General features: G+C 47.6%; 1 protein-coding gene across 1 annotated transcript in view; it reads left to right on the top strand.

Moving 5' to 3' along the window:
* The window catches only part of Igf1r (insulin like growth factor 1 receptor), a 284,214-nt gene that overhangs the window by 228,994 nt on the left and 35,506 nt on the right, over window positions 1–19,714 (top strand). Inside the window, exons 6-13 of the mRNA XM_029547129.1 lie at window positions 2,902–3,116; window positions 5,096–5,222; window positions 6,844–7,082; window positions 9,930–10,097; window positions 10,301–10,505; window positions 14,133–14,416; window positions 15,679–15,815; window positions 16,291–16,450. Coding sequence (XP_029402989.1) covers window positions 2,902–3,116; window positions 5,096–5,222; window positions 6,844–7,082; window positions 9,930–10,097; window positions 10,301–10,505; window positions 14,133–14,416; window positions 15,679–15,815; window positions 16,291–16,450 — 1,535 coding nt within the window. The remainder of the gene's footprint in view (window positions 1–2,901; window positions 3,117–5,095; window positions 5,223–6,843; window positions 7,083–9,929; window positions 10,098–10,300; window positions 10,506–14,132; window positions 14,417–15,678; window positions 15,816–16,290; window positions 16,451–19,714) is intronic.

Below are 19,714 nucleotides of genomic sequence, written 5' to 3' on the forward strand. Positions count from 1 at the left end.
AAAAAAAAAAAAAACAGGAAGGAAGGAAGGATGGATGGATCGAACTAAGAGTCAAAATATCACTCAATAAAACTCCAGGAGATCATACAGTCTGTAAGAGCCAAACAAAAAAAAATGAACAGTTTGGTTTTTAAAAATATTCTTTGAATATAAAAGGCAGTGAGCTTAGAAACGATTTATGAAGTCACATTTGTTGAGTGGTTTCCTTAACTAGTCCTCTCCTTGAGAAAACAATGACCGTTTAAGCACATTAGTATTTTGAAGGTGTGCAGACAAATCTCCACCTGGGGTCATCTCTTAACTCTCACATGTTGCAGAAGGCAGTTGAGGAATCGGGCCTCAGGTGGGGGTTGGGAGGCAGGCACCCTGTTGACGGGCCCTCCCCAGCAGGTTGATTATTATTTTGGTGAAGGTTTTTCTTTTTCTTTACCTTCTGCAGGCTCCACAATGCCTGGGTTTTATTGATATTGGTATTCTGGCTCCCAGCCTCCTCTGCATTGTTTAAAGAGAGAAAGTTTGTGTTTACTGTGGAAAGATAATCTTGCTTTTCAAAGTGATTAGTCAAATACCCTGAGTTTCTGTGTGTCTGCCATTCATTTGTCAAATTCCTAGTTTCTAATTCATGCTTCCTCCCTGGGGAGAAGAATGTTTGGTTCAGAAGGAAGGTATTTTCGGTACAGTTCTGTTTCCTGCTCGAGAAATTAGTTTACTAAGAGGCCTTGGCCTAGATGGAGATGGGGGTTTGACCTGATTAATTGGCCTGGAGGTGTCTTCAGTAACAGATTTTTGTCTCCTGGGACTCTCAAGACTTGGGAGCAGCCAGACCAGCGAGGTTAGGGTTGAGGCAGCCGTCTAAGAATGGCCCATGGTTAGGAAAGACATCTAATGGGACCAATCTTTCCACCGTTACACCTGTCCTTCAGTCTGTCTATCCTGACCACTCTCACATCAGTAAGATTGGTGGGTCCCGGGCTGGTGAGATGGCTCAGCGGGTAAGAGCACCCGACTGCTCTTCCGAAGGTCCTGAGTTCAAATCCCAGCAACCACATGGTGGCTCACAACCATCCTTAACAAGATCTGATGCCCTCTTCTGGAGTGTCTGAAGTCAGCTACAGTGTACTTACATATAATAAATAAATAAATCTTTAAAAAAAAAAAAAGATTGGTGGGTCCCATAGGTGGCAGTTCTGACTGACAGTATCCAAGGACCTCCTTAGGACATACAGTCTTAGGTACTACAATCTGGATTCCTTTGATTGGGGTCTTTGTTTCCTATTCCAAGAAACAGGCATGGTAGGGGAACACTCCTTACCAAAGGCTAGCTGGTTCACTGAGCCTGTGCATGTGCAGACCCTGCGCTGAAGCGTGCGCTGAAGTGCTCAAGGAGGGTTGGGGCTTCCGTTCCACTGCTTAGATCACACTTGAGCTCCGACTCCTAGATGTGAGGACTCTTACCTGTGAGAGGGATTACGTGCAGAGGCGTACGTGCAGAGGTCAGAGGACAGCCTTACAGAGTAACTGTTCTTCCTTCACTGGTCCTGATCACCAGACTTGGGATGTAAGTACCCTTGCACGCATTAGCCATCTCACTGGCTCTCATAAGGACTCTTAAAACCAACAAGAACTCAGACTTCACCTACTACACTGTGAGTGCATGAACGCTGCTCTTAATAGCACCGAGGAAACTGCTTGTGGCTTGTCCTGTGGAGAATTCATGGCTCTTCCGGTCCTGGGTCCTCACCTCTGAGCTCCCTAATGAGTTCTCCAGGAAGTGTCAGGAGCTGCTTGGCAACACTGCAGCTGTAACTCATTCTCAGTATGAGAAGGTCATGTTGAAAGCAGACCCCCCCCTAGGTAGTAGTTCTGATGTGGGTGAGGACTCTCAGCAGGTGGTACCTAGGTGGACACAGCCTTTAGGGCAGAATGGGACTTTGGGACATGTTTGTCTGATCTGTGGGTGGATTTAGAAATAACTTTGTTTAAAAACAAAAACAAAAAAACCTTCTGCAGACACCCAGGTGGAGTCCTTGCTCTCCCCCTGGACCCCCAAGGTAGGCTGCCCCCGACACTGGGGCAGCCAAAATAGCTGTCTTCCCTTTGGCCATGCCCACATCTCCCCTCTAGTGGAAGTTAGGCCTTGGAAACAGTGCCGTGCTCGGCCTGGCAGGCTCTGGGTGGGCCCAGGAACTCCTGTTTATCAGCATTACCTGCTAGAAATCGAGATTCCTGGTGCACTCTGAGCCTCTGTTCCAGAAGCTCTAGCAGTAGGGGATACTGAAAACAAGCTGTGTGTATACTAAATGTGGAAAGCCACCATGTTAGACACCGCATCTAGCTACCCCAATGTGAGATCCCAGGGAGAAACTGGATGTTTCTCCTCTCCCACGTTCTCAGGGACTGAAATGAAGGCTTCTTGCAGTGAGAGGCAAATGGACAGAGAGTCAGACTGTCTCCCATCCCATCATGCACTGGTGATTGGGCATGGGTAGGATTTATTCCCGGGATAATGGCAGTCTTTGCTGCTAGTATGTAAGCTGTTCCAGTTGAGTAGCGAAGCATGTCTGTTCTCCTGTAGGCTGATTTCAAGCACATTGTCCATACCTGGCTCTGAGAGAAATAACCAAAGGCATTTTCTCAGGGAATGAATCAAGGAACATCCTTTGGTGGGAGAAGCTTTGTGTGTTGGTAATAGAGGTCATAAAATTAATTAGTGTCCAATCGATTTCAAAACATTGTCCTTGGCTCCTCTTTTTGCCAGTGGCCACCGCAACTGTCTGCTGTTACAAAGCCCCAGTAAGCAAACCCCTTGTTGGTATGGAGCTGCACTTGCCACAGAGAGGCTTTCTGCCTGAGGGGGCTGTGGGCTCAGTGGGTTGCTAATGCGGATTTCTGTGCTTCCAGGAACTATTCCTTCTACGTCCTGGACAACCAGAACTTGCAGCAGCTGTGGGACTGGAACCACCGGAACCTGACCGTCAGGTCGGGGAAAATGTACTTTGCTTTCAACCCCAAGCTGTGTGTCTCTGAAATTTACCGCATGGAAGAAGTGACTGGAACCAAGGGACGCCAGAGCAAAGGGGACATAAACACCAGGAACAATGGAGAGCGAGCTTCCTGTGAGTGACAGTATCTCAAACCCCTGTGGCTGCCACAGTCCAGATAACAGTCTTTGGCATTCGTGGGTGGGCTCTTTTTTTCACCGTGGACTGTCAAACCACTGCAGTCTGGCCTCTGCATGTTAGTGGGCGGGTGCCTGATACATTCATAGTGATATATTTTCCTAAGGATCTGTTTGAGTCTATTAAACATCCAAGCAGGTTCTTAGAGCATATGCAGTTAAGTATCTTTTCAATATGAGCAAACGATATTTATCAAAGAGCCAGTCCTCTCCAGGCCAGCTATGCCTTTCTCTCCTGTGCCATAGAAGGATCAGGGTAGATGCGCCACTACAATACTTCCATGGACATCCAGTGTCCTGGTCCTCACACTCGGCCTCCTCTCTGTCCTGCACCCCTAGAACAAAGTGAGCCCGTGTCTTTTAATCAGAATGCTTTTCACATGTCGGACAAAGTAATACTACTATCCTGGTGGTAGAGTTTTCACCCTAAGTTCTCATAGACTAGAGTTCAGCCTGTTAACCCAGCCCCTCTCCAAATGTGGTCCCAGACCTGGATGTCAGTCTCTCCTCTAGCCCTGTATGGAGCCAGGCATGATGGTATACTCCTATAATCTCACCACTTAATAGGCTGAGGCAGGAGGATTGCAAGTTCAAAGCCTGCTTGGGCTACCTCATAAGACCCTGTTTTAAGGAAACAAAAACAAACAAACAGAAATGCTAAAGCTCTATTTGACCCTCTTGACTAGCATGTGACCAACAGCTAGTCAGACATATGCATACATGTGGAGGGAGGGCTAGCCTTGTCTTTGGAGTTTCCAGATTTATCTGATACCCTCCGGATCCAGGAGGCATCTTGAGAAGAGTGGTTAGGCAGAGGTGGTAAGTGTGTACACAGCCAGCACCCTCACCTTTCTGCAGAGCCCCCTGTTCCCCATTAAGAGCATAGCAGAATCCTGTGATTGGAGCATTTCAAAGAGCTCCTCCCTTAGAGGCAGCCAGCCTGGCCTGACAGGTCATGAGTGTGCCAGCCATTGATTTACCTCTGGAAGCACAGTCAGGGTTTTCTCCGAGTGACACTTGAGCAGGACCTACTGTGCTCTGGAAGTCTCTGTTGAAGGCATTTTGTCCAGAAGACTTCTCATGGTTTTGGAGTTCTTGGTCTCTTGCCTTCAGCTCACCAATATGACACAAGGACTCCCACGGGTGACCTGAAGTGAAGGATGGACCTGTAGGTGCTTCCCCATGAAATGCTTGGTTTGGGGGCTAAACACAACTCAGTGGAGAGCTTTGGGTGTCCCGCAGAATATTAACGCTCAGTTCCCCCACCTTCGAGTTTAGAATGTAGTGCTGAAATCAGGACAGACCCCACACCTGACCAAACCTCATAGGCAGGGTGCACCTGCCACAGAGCACAGGGCTTGCCCAGGTCAGTGCCCACCCAGTCTTATTCCTGCTAAAAGACTCCAAGGAAGCCCTGTAACCTTCTAGCGTGGTCCCCCCTGTTCTGACTAAGAAGCTCCGCTTTGTGGCTTACTTGTGGTCTCACCCGTGCCTGTGGTGGCTGCACAGAATTCTGCCAACACATGTCTGTACCTACAGCACTCGCTGTCTTCTCAATCCAGCCTACAGATTTGCAGTCATTTTACTAGGTCCCTTTTAGCCGCCAGCATCCTATGAGTGACCTGAAAGGTAAGGCCACCTTGTTTGCTAAAGAGGCCCTTCGAAGCCACTGGTTGAGAAACAGTTACAGGTTCACGCCCCATCCCCTGGGCAGGTGACCTGAAGTGAAGGATGGACCTGTAGGTGCTTCCCCATGAAATGCTTGGGACTCCTGAGGGAAAACCAGACTGATGACTACAAAGTCTAGACAGAGCTTAGGGTGGACAGCTAGCCTCCGGGAAGGTGGATGCAGTAGTAGATAGACGTCACAGAGATGGTTGGGTTTCTGTCACTCATGGATGTACCTCTGTGCCCCAGGTGAAAGTGATGTTCTCCGTTTCACCTCCACCACGACCTGGAAGAACCGAATCATCATAACGTGGCACCGGTACCGGCCACCGGACTACCGGGATCTCATCAGCTTCACAGTTTACTACAAGGAGGCGTGAGTTCAGGCCTCTCACTCAAGCTTGGGGGGGGGGGGTGGCCAGGTGGTAGTGTGACTTGGCTGAATAGAGAGTCTTTGGGGTGCCTGTGAAGAATCAGGCCAGGCGACCACCTAATCCTCATGTGACCTCTCTAGTTGTCACATTAAACTGTCCCACCCCGAGACAGCAGCACGTCAGGAGAGTATCTGCCTCAGCCCTTTCGTTGTTTATATGGTGTTTGAGTAGGTTCACCCCAAGGGGAAAAGGGATGAATTTTAAGAGAACTGAATCCCTCCCAACTTTCATAAGCCATTATGTTGACTTGGTTAAAATATTGTTTTAGCCTCTGTCGCCAAAATACCCCATGGGGTGCACACCAAGGTTACCCTGAACTGACCCATTGTCTTCCAGTCACTTTATGCATACGTGGCCTTCCCAAGACTTTGCTCTGGGCCATGAGCCCTCTAGCATTAAAGAATAGTGAGGGACTGACGTAGGTGTCAGCAGTTTCCAGGATCTTTGATAGGACCATCCTGCCTACTTCACATCGGAGCTTCCTAAGATGTCCCATTTTCCTACTCGGCCTTCTGGGGCCGGGTGGTTTCCGCAGTCTGTGTGGTCATCCGTTTTCCCAGGTGCTCACCTTTCCAGAAGCAAAGGTGCTGGCGGCAGTGCCTGGTGTCTTCGCTGCCGCTTGACCCAGGGTCCTGGGAACTGTTACAGCCCAGGGACAATAGAAAGCTCAAAAGCACTCAGTGTTTGTATAAATGGGGGCCGCCCTTCTCCCATTGTAATCGAACACAAGTCATGTCAGTATAATTTCAGAAGCCAGTAGCTAGCAGCCCTTGCATCTCATCACGGTAGACACCCCACCCACCATGCATCTGTGCAGCGCCCTCTCTTCCCTTTGAAAGTGCTGCCAGTGTACTGGCGATGCTGACTGCTGGTGTCCCCGGTGCCACTCTCTGAGACCATCAGGAAATAGTGGAATATTATGAGATATTTAAGCATCAAAAATAGCTATTATCAGCCAGGCAGTGGTGGTGCGCGCCTTTAATCCCAGCACTTGGGAGGCAGAGGCAGGTGGATTTCTGAGTTCTGAGTTTCTGAGGTCAGCCTGGTCTACAGCATGAGTTCCAGGACAGCCAGGGCTACACAGAGAAACCTTGTCTCGGAAAACCAAAAAAAAAAAAAAAAAAAGTAGCTATTATCAACTTAAATTTTAGAGTTCTGGGGAGATAGGAAAGTTAGTTTTGTTCAAAAGTTGTCTTTTATTTATTGTTTGCACTAAACAGCTCTGCTTGTTTGTTTTTTTTTTTTAATTAGTTGTTTGTTTTTTAAACTCTCACTTGAGAAGAAAATGAGCATCCACATGTCTTAGAAGCGGCATTTTCAGCCCCTGTGAATGTGGACCTTGCTGTCGCTAAGGCTGCTCATCAGTTCTGCGGTTCATAGCTGTCGAGCTCCCGAGTCCAGATGCTTGATCTTATTCTCGTATAGAAATCTAATTGATGATGAGTTTTATTTGGAGTTCCCCATTATAGAAAGCATGGCATGCTCAGCCCCTGGGGAAGGTCCTGGAGAGCTTTGAGGCCAGAGCCCTTCAACGTTCTTGTGCCTGTGTTGACTGTCTTTCAGACCCTTTAAAAACGTTACGGAATATGACGGGCAGGATGCCTGTGGCTCCAACAGCTGGAACATGGTGGATGTGGACCTGCCTCCGAACAAGGAGGGGGAGCCTGGCATTTTACTGCATGGGCTGAAGCCCTGGACCCAGTATGCTGTCTATGTCAAGGCTGTGACCCTCACCATGGTGGAAAACGACCACATCCGTGGGGCCAAAAGTGAAATCTTGTACATTCGTACCAATGCTTCAGGTATCCACGCACCGAAGGAGTAACCCCCATCCCTGTTCCCTGACTTTATAAGCTTGCTTTATTAACATAGGCACAGTATGGCTGTAGGGCTAGCAATGAGATGCCTATTATTGCTGCTTAACACTGTATTATATTTTCACTGCCAACACCTTAAATTCTCCTGAGCCATTTTCTAGACTTGGTACCATCTTAAATGTCAATGCCTCTGTTCTACGCCATTGAACCTGTGTCCTCCAGGGCAGTAGGATGGTTTCTCTGAATGTCCAGGATGTAGCCACCTGTGGCTGGTCTCCTCTCTCTCAGTGCAGACTTCCAGGGACTAAGACGACAATGACCGGTGCACCCCCTGCCTCTAGTGGCTTGCTGGCTTTCTACCTTTATTCCGTAGCCACCAGCTTTCTCAACAGGCAAATGCAGGCTTAGATTACTGTGGTACCGATTACTGACTGATCCCTTCTCATCTTCTTCATGTGCTTACATACTTGTTCCCCAGTTCCAGAACCTAGAAGTGGGAAAGGCAAACATGTGTGAGTTTATATCCAAAGACGAGAGAGGTAGAAAGATAGGCTTCACTGTAAAGATAACGACTGACCTCTTACAACAAAAATCCCATCGACTTGAGTGGCTTACAAAGCAAAGAAACATACTTCTCGCCATTCCAAGAGCAAAGCGTGGGCATTCTGTGACTGGTGGGGGAGCCGACTTCTTGGTTCCTACAGATCTGTTTGATGTGCCTTCACTGGTCTAAAAGAGCACACAGGGGTCTCCAACCTCCTTTTTGTTAGAATGCTAGTTGAGTAAAACTATCTCCTCATGACCTATCCACTTTGTAGGCTAGGGTTTCCACATAAGGGTTTGTGGGGTGAGGAGCACATACAGTAAACATTCTCCAAGAGCAGATTCTGTTTGATGAGTAGGGTGCGTTGCAGACAAATGCAGACTCGTGATCCACCGGTTCTCACAGACTCATACATAAGTGTCAGAGTGAGATCTTACCAGTAACTCAAAGCTCATCCATCCCCACTCCTACCACCACACCACTGAAGTGATCCCATAAATAGTCATAGCCATGTCGCTGACCCTGAAGTGTTCATAGAAATGAATTTTCCACACAGGCCTCTAGTCTTGGGAAAGGGTTGCTTTAGTGAACTTTGAAGCATAACTGAATACATTTCTCATCTTAAAATTTGGGAGTAACAATTCCCAGTGAATCATTGCAACAGATTTGAGAGAAAAAAAAAAACACAGCAGGAATTTCTTATCATTATAGCAGATTCTTAAGAAATCTGATTCTTCTTCTTAAATATTAAAAACTGCATTTGGTCCCTGACCTCAAAAGTGCTTGGGACCGATAGTGACGTATGTAGTCCATCATGTGCCTCTGCTTCATCTGGGAAGCTTGTCATTGAAATACCTAGTAAGAAACTGTTTGGGAAATACTGATTGAAAACACTCACGTGACCAGGCATCGAGCGCTGTCTTCCGCATCAGTCTTGGTCTTCCGACGTATTGTTCTTCAGTGGTTCTCAGAGCCTTGAGCACCGCGTACATCCTAACAGCCTCTGTCCATTTGCTTCTTGTTGATGTAGTGGCATAAGACCTGGCTAGGAAACGATTTGACTTCCACATCCGGATCACAGTCTGCCGTTAAGGAAGCCAGGGTAGAAACTCCAGCAGAGACAGGAACTATGGAGAAGCACTGGCTTGCTCCCAGTGGCTTGCTCAGCCTGCTTTCCTATAGACCCCAGGACCACCAGCCCAGCGGCTTCCTCACCACAGTGAGCTGGGCATTTCCTCTAGCAACCATTAGTTAAGAAGATGCCCTGCATGCCTGCCTACGGCCTGATCATACTAAGACATCTTCTCAGTTGAGGTTTCTTTCTGTCAGAGAGGTTGTGCCAAGTTGACATAAGACTGACCGGTACAAGCTTGTTTTCATCTTTTAGATTCAAAAGCAGCTTGGTTGGACTTTATTCTTAAGTGACATACCATGGTCCCGTCTCTTGCACTTTGGAAACTGCCAAAATCAGTGGGCCTCGTTCTTTGCCGTGTGTGTGTGTGTGTGTGTGTGTGTGTGTGTGTGTGTGTGTGTGTGTGTGTGTTGGGGATGGGGTACACTTCGGCTGTGGTATCTCTTTTGCTGTGGTGAGGACATGGCAGTGGTCCTGGGATGTTTTCCTTTTTACATAAGTCAGTTCTACTTTTGAGCCTGGGCGTCAGTAGTACGTAAGCCTCAGTCATTTTATTAAACTCATTTCCTGGTAACAGAACTTTGCATAGAATCAGGGCTCAGGCGTACTGGCTTTCCTGAATCATGGTTTGCTTACAGAATCTGTGAGTCTCTGATCCTTGTTTCACAGACCTTTCACCCAGGCATATAACCATCCCACACATTGTCCAGCTCCCACTCCCACTCTTCATTTTGGCTCCCTGTCATCTTTATCAGAGATTAAAACTTGCAATCACAGGTGAAGTACTAAGCCATCCAATTTGCCATTTCCTAATACACACCAGAGAACGACAGTTGTCACAACTGAGTCAACTCTAGGGTTTTTGTTTTAGAATCCCCTTTAATCCCAGCTATGCCCTCATAGCCCTTTCAGTTCCAGGTCAGTGAGCCATGTGTGTTTGCACAAAGATTATCTGAGAACAAGTGCTCTGAGAAAGGGCTGGCTTCCCAGTTGGTAATCTTTCCAAAGCTCAGGTTCACCTTGTACTCTGGTTGGTCCATTGCTATCTCTGTGCCCAGGTCAAGCCTGCAGCTTCCTGTTGGTTTGCGTCAAGCCCCTGATAGCCTCAGCCTCGGGTTCCAGTCTGTTCTCTGATGCCCTTTGTTCTTCTCTCCAGTCCCTTCCATCCCCCTGGATGTCCTCTCGGCATCAAACTCTTCCTCTCAGCTGATTGTGAAGTGGAACCCCCCAACTCTGCCCAATGGGAACCTGAGTTACTACATTGTGAGGTGGCAGCGGCAGCCCCAGGATGGTTACCTGTACCGGCACAACTACTGCTCCAAAGGTGAGCTGGGCCGGCCAGCCAGCAGGCAGTAGGCAAGCAGTGCTACTGGCCTGTTGTCTGAAAGAACCTGAGCCCCAGGGTCACACCAGTCACATGCGGAGCTTGCTTCTCAGCAGTGCACACCAACACCCCTCCCCCCACCAGCAATGCTCACAGGCACACCCTGCATGGCTTTCATTCCCACTCTGGTCTTCCCCAAGCAGACAAAATACCCATCAGAAAGTATGCCGATGGTACCATCGACGTGGAGGAGGTGACAGAAAATCCCAAGACAGAAGTATGTGGTGGTGATAAAGGGCCATGCTGCGCTTGCCCTAAAACTGAAGCTGAGAAGCAGGCTGAGAAGGAGGAGGCAGAGTACCGTAAAGTCTTTGAGAATTTCCTTCACAATTCCATCTTTGTGCCCAGGTGAGTGTGCCCTTTGGAAATGCTACATTTGATGCCATAGGCTGTGCACACTCCCATCTGCTCTACGCGGAACAGCTCCTGTTGGTTGGCAGGCTGCTGGGCTGCTGTTGAAGTCAGCTCTGTGAGACAGGATGCACTGCTGTTTTGTTTTTTACCCGTGTTCCCCTCTGTATCATGTCTGTTTCCTTGAATTTGATAACCTGAAGACAGGAAACAAATCAAAAGGTGCTTTAAAAACTAGATGCAGTGACCTCTCTGTCCTCAGTAACTTACTGTCTGTCTGAGTCTGGGGTCTCAGACCTACATTCTCCAACACCAGACCTCCAGTCCCTTCATTGGGTTATCTATGTGGACCATTCCACCTGAACCAACACTCAGTAAGAGTAGCCACGAGAGTGGCCAGGTATGGAGCGTCCCAAGGAGGCCAGGCAGAGGTCCTTCCATACCCACCCCTATACTGGGTGTCAATCAAATCCAGGACTCCTATAGGTACTGCCAGAGGTTTAGGTCGTAAGTGAACATTATCAGTTCTTTCATTGTTGCTAACAAATTACCTGATGCTTGATGGTGTGCATAGCTCAACAGTTTTAAAGTTAGAAGAACAAGAAGCCGGTGTGGGTTCTGTTGTTGAAGGCATCCTCGGGTGTGTCACGTGGCAGAAGTACTTACGGAACAGCAGAATGTTCAGGGCAGACAGGAAGCTGAACAGATGTTGAGCACTTAGCTTGTCTGCTACATCAGGACCTCCCCGTAACAGGCCCATTCCCTAAAGGTTCTTCATGCAGCTGCCCCACTGGTGACCAAACATCCAACAATACATCATGAGAACCAAGGGTAGACCGACCATAGCAGAAAGCCCCTAGTGTTTAGTTATACTCGGATGATGTCACTTTGTGACTGCTGCTATCATCAGCTGTGGAATGCTAGGCTAAGTGATAGGGCAGCAGGGCTGTGGTTGACCCAGATGGGGCTGTGCAGGGCTTGTACTGTGGGTTTGAAACGAGTTTTCTCTCAGTCACATCCTTACCTCAGTGTCCTAAAACAGACCCAGCATGCAAATAGGGGTCACCACACCTGGCCATTAGGGTTTGGGGGGTTGTTTTTTACCTTCTGCCAAGACACAGATCTGGCATCTGTACAAGGTCTCGCAAGGTCCCGTAAAGGAGCACCCTAGATGACAGGAGTGACTCTGTCATCATACAACCGAGTTTACCTAAAACCTATTCCTACCTTCATGTCATTCTAGGTGCGCCGTTTATCTGGGGGCTGAAGGCAAATAAGTCAGATTTAGTCCTTCTGCATTGTCTGACTTTGCCTATGAGTTTATAGTAGAACGGAGGCTACTATTTATAAAGTTACTTCCTAAACTTGGTGTTCAGTAAATGACTTTCATTGGCCGCCATCTTTATTTTTGAAGTCACTTAGTTTCTATCACTAAAACATTCTCAGGTGTTAAACAGTACACGTTTTTCCAGTAGCATCAACATACTTCATGGAGTAAGGCTGTTTGCCACCCCCTCAGGAATGCAGCTGTTGACACATCTGGACCACCCTGTTTCAACTATCCCCAGTCTTCTGAGGCCTATATTGCTTCCCTTTGTGGTCCTGACTCTGTGTCCACAGTAACTGTTAAATAATATGCAAGAGTGCAGTGTTTATAACTAAGGAGACCACTGGGTCTGCTTGGTGCTGTAACCTAGTTTGTTGGGGGTGGGTCAAGGCAAGAAGTAGACCAGTATTATTTTGCAATAAATCAAACACAAGCAACTTCTTACATGAAGGCACACGTTTGTGTTGCTGTGTTTTAAAAGGGAGGCAGGAAATTTATTAATAATGTTTTGAACATCTCCCTAGCCCCCCCACACACACCTGAAAAAAATGGTTTCCTTTATCTTTCCTTCCATGGAGGTAGGTGGTTTGTTGATTGGTCGGTTTGCTGGGTGTGAGCATGATAGACTAGTACCCTCATTTCCTATCTCTTTCCCCAGCATTATGAAAACAAGTCCCCATTCCTAACTTTTGAGATGGGTCCTGGCGTGGCAGTTTATATTCTTTTAATGGGAACTGGCATGTCAGTACCCAACAAAGAACTGTGGTTTTGATAGCAGATCCATCTGCTGAAGACCAGGGAGCATGCAGCCCTTTCCCTGACTCTCTACCTTACTCTTACAGATGTTGGCCTAGGGAACATCCATAGGCCTTGGGCACGACTTCCAGGGTGCCTCAAACACTGTACTCTAGGCTCCCTTTTGTCTTACACTCGTAGGGTTCTTACCAGATGGAGTGCAGTCCCACCGGTTCCTCTCATCCTTTGTCCTGTCACAAGCAATGCCAGCAACAGCCTCAGTACCCAGCTTGCCGACAACCTGAGGGTTGCTTCCAGCTCATAGGGCTGCTTATCTGTTGTTATATTTTTATTTTTTTTTTTCAGTTTTTATGAATGTTAGAAGTTTTTTCTGGAAGAGAGGGAGCCCCAGACTCTATTCCCATTGCTTTTCTGTAGTTTCTTAAGCTAACACCAGTCAGTGAGTGGCAGAGGCTCCACTCCCATCACAGGCAGGCTCTTGGGTGCCACAGGTATCACTGCCAAGGAGGAATCAAAGCCAGGTTTGATGGACCTCCAAGACCATGCTGTGTACTAGGGACTGGGGCCATTCATCAATAGCAGACCCTGTTCCTCAGGAAAAGCGCTGGGATTTAGGTACTTGCTAGCTGCTTAAACTAGGGCATCTTCATTTCAGAGAAGATCAAAGAAGCCACTACTGTTGGACTTTGGGTCTCTTCTACCTTGTGTGTCTTAGGCCTAAGGTCTTAGACCTACCTCACCTTTCCCAACCAGTCTTCTGAGGCTGATTGGTTTGTCCTGTTTATTAATGCTCAGTCATCAGGCCTGACCAAGTAGCACTATAGGATAAAACAGGACAATATCTGGCTAAGGATGGCTGACACATTGTTTCCTAGAACCATTAGTGGATGGGTGGGTGGGTATCTTAGTCGGGGTTTCTATTTCTGGACAAAACATCATGACCAAGAAGCAAATTGGGGAGGAAAGGGTTTATTCAGCTTACACTTCCACATTGCTGTTCATCACATCATAAAGGAAGTCAGGACTGGAACTCAAGCAGGTCAGGAAGCAGGAGCTGATGCAGAAGCCATGGGGATGCTCCTTACTGGCTTGTTTCCCCTGGCTTGCTCAGCTTGCTTTCTTATAGAACCCAGGACTACCAGCTCAGAGATGGCACCACCCACAAGGGGCCCTCCCACCCTTGATCACTAATTGAGAAAATGCCTTACAGCTGGATCTCATGGAGGCATTTCCCCAACTGAAGCTCCTTTCTCTGTGATAACTCCAGCTTGTGTCAGGTTGACAAACAAAACCAGCCAGTACAGTGAGTGTGTATGTTTTCCTGAGTGTGTGTGTGTGTGTGTTTCTCTGAGGGTGTTGCAGAGTACAGGATGGGTCATGAAGAAGGAAATCCCCTGGTTATTTGTTGGTTCTTATCCAAGGAGCCTAAATAGTTTCTTTTAGTTCAAGGTTAGGACTTTCCTATTACTTGTACCTTAGCTGTGGAAAAGATGAAGAAAACTAAACAACTTAGCAGCTGATCTCCTTTCTCCTCTTTGCAGACCCGAAAGGAGGCGGAGAGATGTCATGCAAGTGGCCAACACCACCATGTCCAGCCGGAGCAAGAACACCACAGTAGCTGACACCTACAATGTCACAGACCCGGAGGAGTTCGAGACAGAGTACCCTTTCTTTGAGAGCAGAGTGGATAACAAGGAGAGGACTGTCATCTCCAACCTCCGGCCTTTCACTCTATACCGCATCGATATTCACAGCTGCAACCACGAGGCTGAGAAGCTGGGCTGCAGCGCCTCCAACTTCGTCTTTGCGAGAACCATGCCAGCAGGTATGGCAGGTAGCCCCACGGCCAACTTCCGGCCGAGGGTGGAGGCTGACAGCCCTTAGATTCAGGCCTACGACTGTGTGGTTCCCAGTGCCAGCTCCCATCCAGGCTTACCATAGAAAGTCTTTACAAGCCCCCTTCAGGGCTGTCACTCCTTGGCCTGGTTCACACTGCGTGTGCACACACCCCTGTGCCCTTCTGTGCACAGCTGAATGAGTTAGCTTTCTGTTGCTATTACAAAATACCTGAGGCAGTTGTCTTACCAGGAGGAAAGGTTTATTTTGGTCTTAGTGTTTCAGGAGTTTTAGGCCACAGGCACTCGCCTCTCACTGCTTTGGGGCAATACATCATGTTTCATCACTTCTTTCAGTGACGCCCAGTCTCTTAAAGGCCTGTCTTCTCTCAGTGCCAGAGGCTAGAGACTGAAAACACAAAGGCCTGCTTAGCACACCACAGACCTGTGAGGGGCCCTCCAGGCCTCAAATCCTCGAGGTCAGCTAGATCAGCCTGCGGGCCTCCTCCTACAGTTAGGTATGCCTGTCACCCTGCCAGCCATTTGCCTGTCTGTGAAGCCAGGTAAACTGCCACTTCTCATTTGTGGAGGAGGTGTCAGTGGGAAGAACAAAGGATGATGGGAACTGGGGCAGTAGGAGCTTCTGAGATCAGCTCTGGCACTCCCATGCAGCCCTCAGCCGCCCATGCCTCAGTTTCCCAGTCCTAGAAGAGACAGGGAACAGCTTATCTCCCCAGGCTTTTCTCGGCTGTTACCCAACAGCTTTGGTTCGCCACCTCAGTTTCAGAAGTGAGGCCAGCGGTGGTTGGAAGAGATCGTGACCAGAACAGCTGCCTCAGAGGCCAGCTTCAGAACTGGCCCTCCCTCCCGTGTGGTAGCCGCAGTTGCTGTGAGGGTGTGGACTACAGAGAATGTGTCAGTGCCATAGCTGGAGGCTGAGCACGCCAAAGCCCACTGCCCTCCCCGAGGGCCGCTGTGTTTGAAGGGTTCTCTTGTTTTATTTTTTAGGTAGGAAAATGGACCTGGAGAATGTTACATAGGTTTTGGCCACATGTTTTTCCAGTCAGAGGGGACGGAGGCGCTGTGACACCTTGTGCCAGCAGCCATCTCAGGAAAGAACTCCTACAATGTCCCTGTCCAGAGTCCTGTATATACACGGATTGGGGGGGAAGAGTCATTCTCAAGTTAGCATACCATTTGTCATCTGGGGACCTAAGCCCAATTTGACTGCTTGTTTACATTAATTATGCAGAAGGAGCAGATGATATTCCTGGTCCAGTGACCTGGGAGCCAAGACCCGAAAACTCCATCTTTTTAAAGTGGCCAGAACCCGAGAACCCCAACGGATTGATCCTAATGTATGAAATAAAATACGGATCGCAAATCGAGGTAAGGAGTACCGTGGCCTGCAGCTGCATGTGTTTCAGCACTGAGAGCACATGCTATAGCACACTGGTTGTCTGCTGGCTGCTAAGCAGACAGAGGAAAGGTGGGTGGGCAGTCAGGGAGGATAAAGGTCTTCTAGCAACGCCATCTCTATTGAGTAGTAACTTGGGTGCATGGAGCTGGCTGGACTTCATCTACAGACGATTAAACTGTAGCTAGGCCGTCTGCCGCAGACTAGACACGTCTTGATGATCTTTCATTCCTCTGGAGTTCTGTTCAGTTACCAACATATTTGATTACTATTTTCCATGTGCCAACCTGAAGACCACCTTTCCGATATTGTTGCTTCCTTTATATACTCTGGACAATTGTAGGGAGAGCTTGGGCAGCTGGAGTCACAGCATGATGACTTGAGTTGATAGTTGTCAGATCTCACCCATGCTTGTAGGAAATTAACACTTGCTTTACATTTCCATAGGATCAGCGGGAATGTGTGTCCAGACAGGAGTACAGGAAGTACGGAGGGGCCAAACTTAACCGTCTAAACCCAGGGAACTATACAGCCCGGATTCAGGCTACCTCCCTCTCTGGGAATGGGTCATGGACAGATCCTGTGTTCTTCTATGTCCCAGCCAAAAGTAAGTCTTATTGAAGGAGACGCACGGTAAATTGCAAAGCTGGCTGGGCCAGAACTCAGAAGCCCTGAGCTTCTGAGGCTCTCCGGTTTTCTGTTAGAACAGAGCTTGCTGGGTTGAGAAGGTGGCTTATTAGGAAAAGTGCCTACTTAAAGACCTAAGTTCAAGTCCTTGACAAAAACCAGGGGCGGTGGTGTACTTCTATAACCTCAGTGCTCAGTAGATTGACAGTCAAAGTTTTGCAGATCCCTAGCAAGCCAGTATTGTCCATTGGTGAACTTTGCTTTCAGTGAAAAACCATAGCTAGAAAACGAAGGTGTCAAGCCAGAGAGGAAGACACTTGATATTTACTCATAGTGTACACACATCTCTGCCACCATCACTTCAGCCTGGGAAGATGCTGAGCCTCAGATCCTTCTCCTATGAGTAACAGAAGAGGATTGTAACCACCTAGAAGGTACCTTTGCTCTCCCTGTGGCTCAGAGATGGAGGCATTTTGCAAAGCACTGAGTTGAATATCCGGTCTCCTGCCTGGTCAGTGAGGCTGACCCAGCTGTCAGCATCTTCCCAGGCATCGTCTGGTGTCACTGCTCCGGGGCAGGAATCTGCAGGACAACATCCCAACCAGAGTCTACTCCCCTCGTCTGTGCTTCACCATCCATCAGTATGCATTGAAAGATACTGTGTGCGTTATTTTGCACAGACCCACCCTAGTGGGTAATGTTTCACACTTCACAGAAACCACTGAGTGAGATGTTAGGATTCAGATTCAAAAGTAAATGTTGTGAAATGTTGAAATGCAAGGGTTGCATGCTTGTTTGACCACGAGAAAAAAAAAATTTAGTCTTTTTGGTGAAATAATACATAGTGAATTTTTACTTGTCTTATGAGAAACCAAATTTTTTAGATTATTTTGTGTTCATGTAATATACAAACAAATATTACAGTAGGATCAAATGTGAATTCCTTTTGCACCCCCCACCCCCCAAAATCTCAGCTCAGCTTTGAGGCTAGAATCTAGAGTATGGGGAACTGTTGTTTCCTAGTGTCTTATGTTCCTAGTGATCTATTCTGGATTCTTTATTAAGACAAGGTCTCAACAGATCCAGCAATTATAGTCTAAAAGAAATGAAGTTAGTTGTGTTGAAATCTACACCCCCTTGTTTTTTGGCCCACTAGTCACAGTAACCAAACAGTGGAAGTATCCTCCAGCAAATGCCTGGGTAAAAAATGTGGTCCATATATGTAATGGAATACTGTTAATAGAAGGTGCAGAAAGAGAAACACAACGTGATCTCATGTATATATGAAATAAATCTAAAAGGGGGAACTCAGAGGAGTCTTGCAGGTTGCCAGGGGAACATAACTTAGGGGTTGTTGCTCAAAAGGTACACAACTTTAGGTAGGTAGAAGAGTGAACTTCATAACACACTAGCTATAGTTCATAAAGCATCCTTGAATATTGCTAAGAAAACGTTATCTCCACAGAAACAGTAACGATGTGACTCTATGTCAGTTAACACTTTGATAGCCCACCTAGTCAGTGCCAGATATTCAAAGATATGCAAGACATTCGAAAGTCCTCATCGTGACTGCACAAGGACAGGAGTAAATAGAATTGTAAACAGGAAGCTAGGATTCCATGTACCTAGATTGAGAGAGAATGAGTCTAAGAGTTCTGTCAGGTAGAATCTGAATTTTCTCACGTTTTGCCCGGTAACCTGGTCCCATCCGTTAGCTTATGTGCTAACTCTCCATTGTGATGTTACAGTAGCTCTCAGTTGTGACAAAACCCAGAGATGATTGGAGGGGTGGCCCCACAGTTTCAGGGGTTGTCGTGCTTTACCAAACGTTGATTCTATTACTTTTGGACTGTTCTGAGACAGAACGTCAGAAGCAGGAAGCACATGATGGAACCAAGCTGGTTACCTCCAAAAGACAGAAAGGGTCCGGGTTTCACAGTTCTCTCACAGGACACCTACTTCCAGTGACCTGACTTCCTCCCTCCAGAACCCAGCTCCTAAGGTTGCCACTACTTCTCAGTAACATCACAGGCTGGCAACGAAGCCCTGAGCATCTCTGCCTTGGGGTACATTTACGTTTTAACTGTAGTATGCTGTGCTACCAAGCCAACACTGCTGTTTCTGCAACTCTCTCCAGGCTCCTTCCCCACCTTTCTGCTTATTCCCAGGGTACACTGGAGTTCTGGAAATTGGTTCTCTGAAGGGGCAGTCTTGGCTTCTGAAGCTAAGTGAGCCTGGCTTTTCTTAGGAGAGGGCCTGTCTGTAGCTGCCTTTGTAAAGCTAAGACTGCAATGCCACTGGGGGAATCTTAAGAGGTCCTCTGATGGGGGTTTCTCCAGTGGAAGTTGGCACATCCCACAGGGGGATTGAAGCCGCGTGCTAGCGCTCTTAGCTTCTGGGAAATTTTCCCGGTGTCCAACAAGATGCAGTTTAGCGCGGTTTTCTTGTGTCTAATCCTCAGAGGGGGACATTGAAAGCCCGGCATCCCCTGCTATTTTTTTTTTTTTTAAAAGAATTTTATTTATTTATTAAATGTAAGTACACTGTAGCTGTCTTCAGATACTCCAGAAAAGGGCATCAGATCTTGTTACGGATGGTTATGAGCCACCATGTGGTTGCTGGGATTTGAACTCTGGACCTTTGGAAGAACAGTCGGGTGCTCTTACCCACTGAGCCATCTCACCAGCCCCCCCTGCTATTTTTTAAGGAAGTCTTGGTGCTTGGATTCTATTAAACTCCTCTTCAGACTTCTTCCCTCCCCCCCCCCCCCGATTAAATATTCTTCTCAGGTCTTTGGGCCCGTTCTTGAAAGCCAGTCGCATAGATAATTTTCGGTCAGTTTTGTCCTGGATGTGTTCCAGTTCCTCTGCGTCCCCGTGAAATGTGAAACTCCAGAAGAACACAGAACAGCCTGACCTGTAGAATCAGGAACACAAAACCAAGAACTCTCCTAGGGGAAAAGGAAAAGCCCTGAGCTTCTCTCTGGCAGGGATGCGCACGCCTGAGTGTACTTTTAGAAACTAGAAGGTGCTGAATCCCATCCATTTTGAAAAATACTTAATTCAGAAATGAATTTAATTTGAAAAACGGATTTGGCTTTTTTTAGTACTTCAAGAATAAGAATAGAAAGCCGGGCCTGGTGGCACAGGCCTTTAATCCCAGCACTCGGGAGGCAGAGGCAGGCGGATTTCTGAGTTCGAGGCCAGCCTGGTCTACCAAGTGAGTTCCAGGACAGCCAGAGCTA

This window comes from Mus pahari, chromosome 1 (genome assembly GCF_900095145.1).
Source record: "Mus pahari chromosome 1, PAHARI_EIJ_v1.1, whole genome shotgun sequence".
Taxonomy (NCBI): Eukaryota; Metazoa; Chordata; class Mammalia; order Rodentia; family Muridae; genus Mus; species Mus pahari.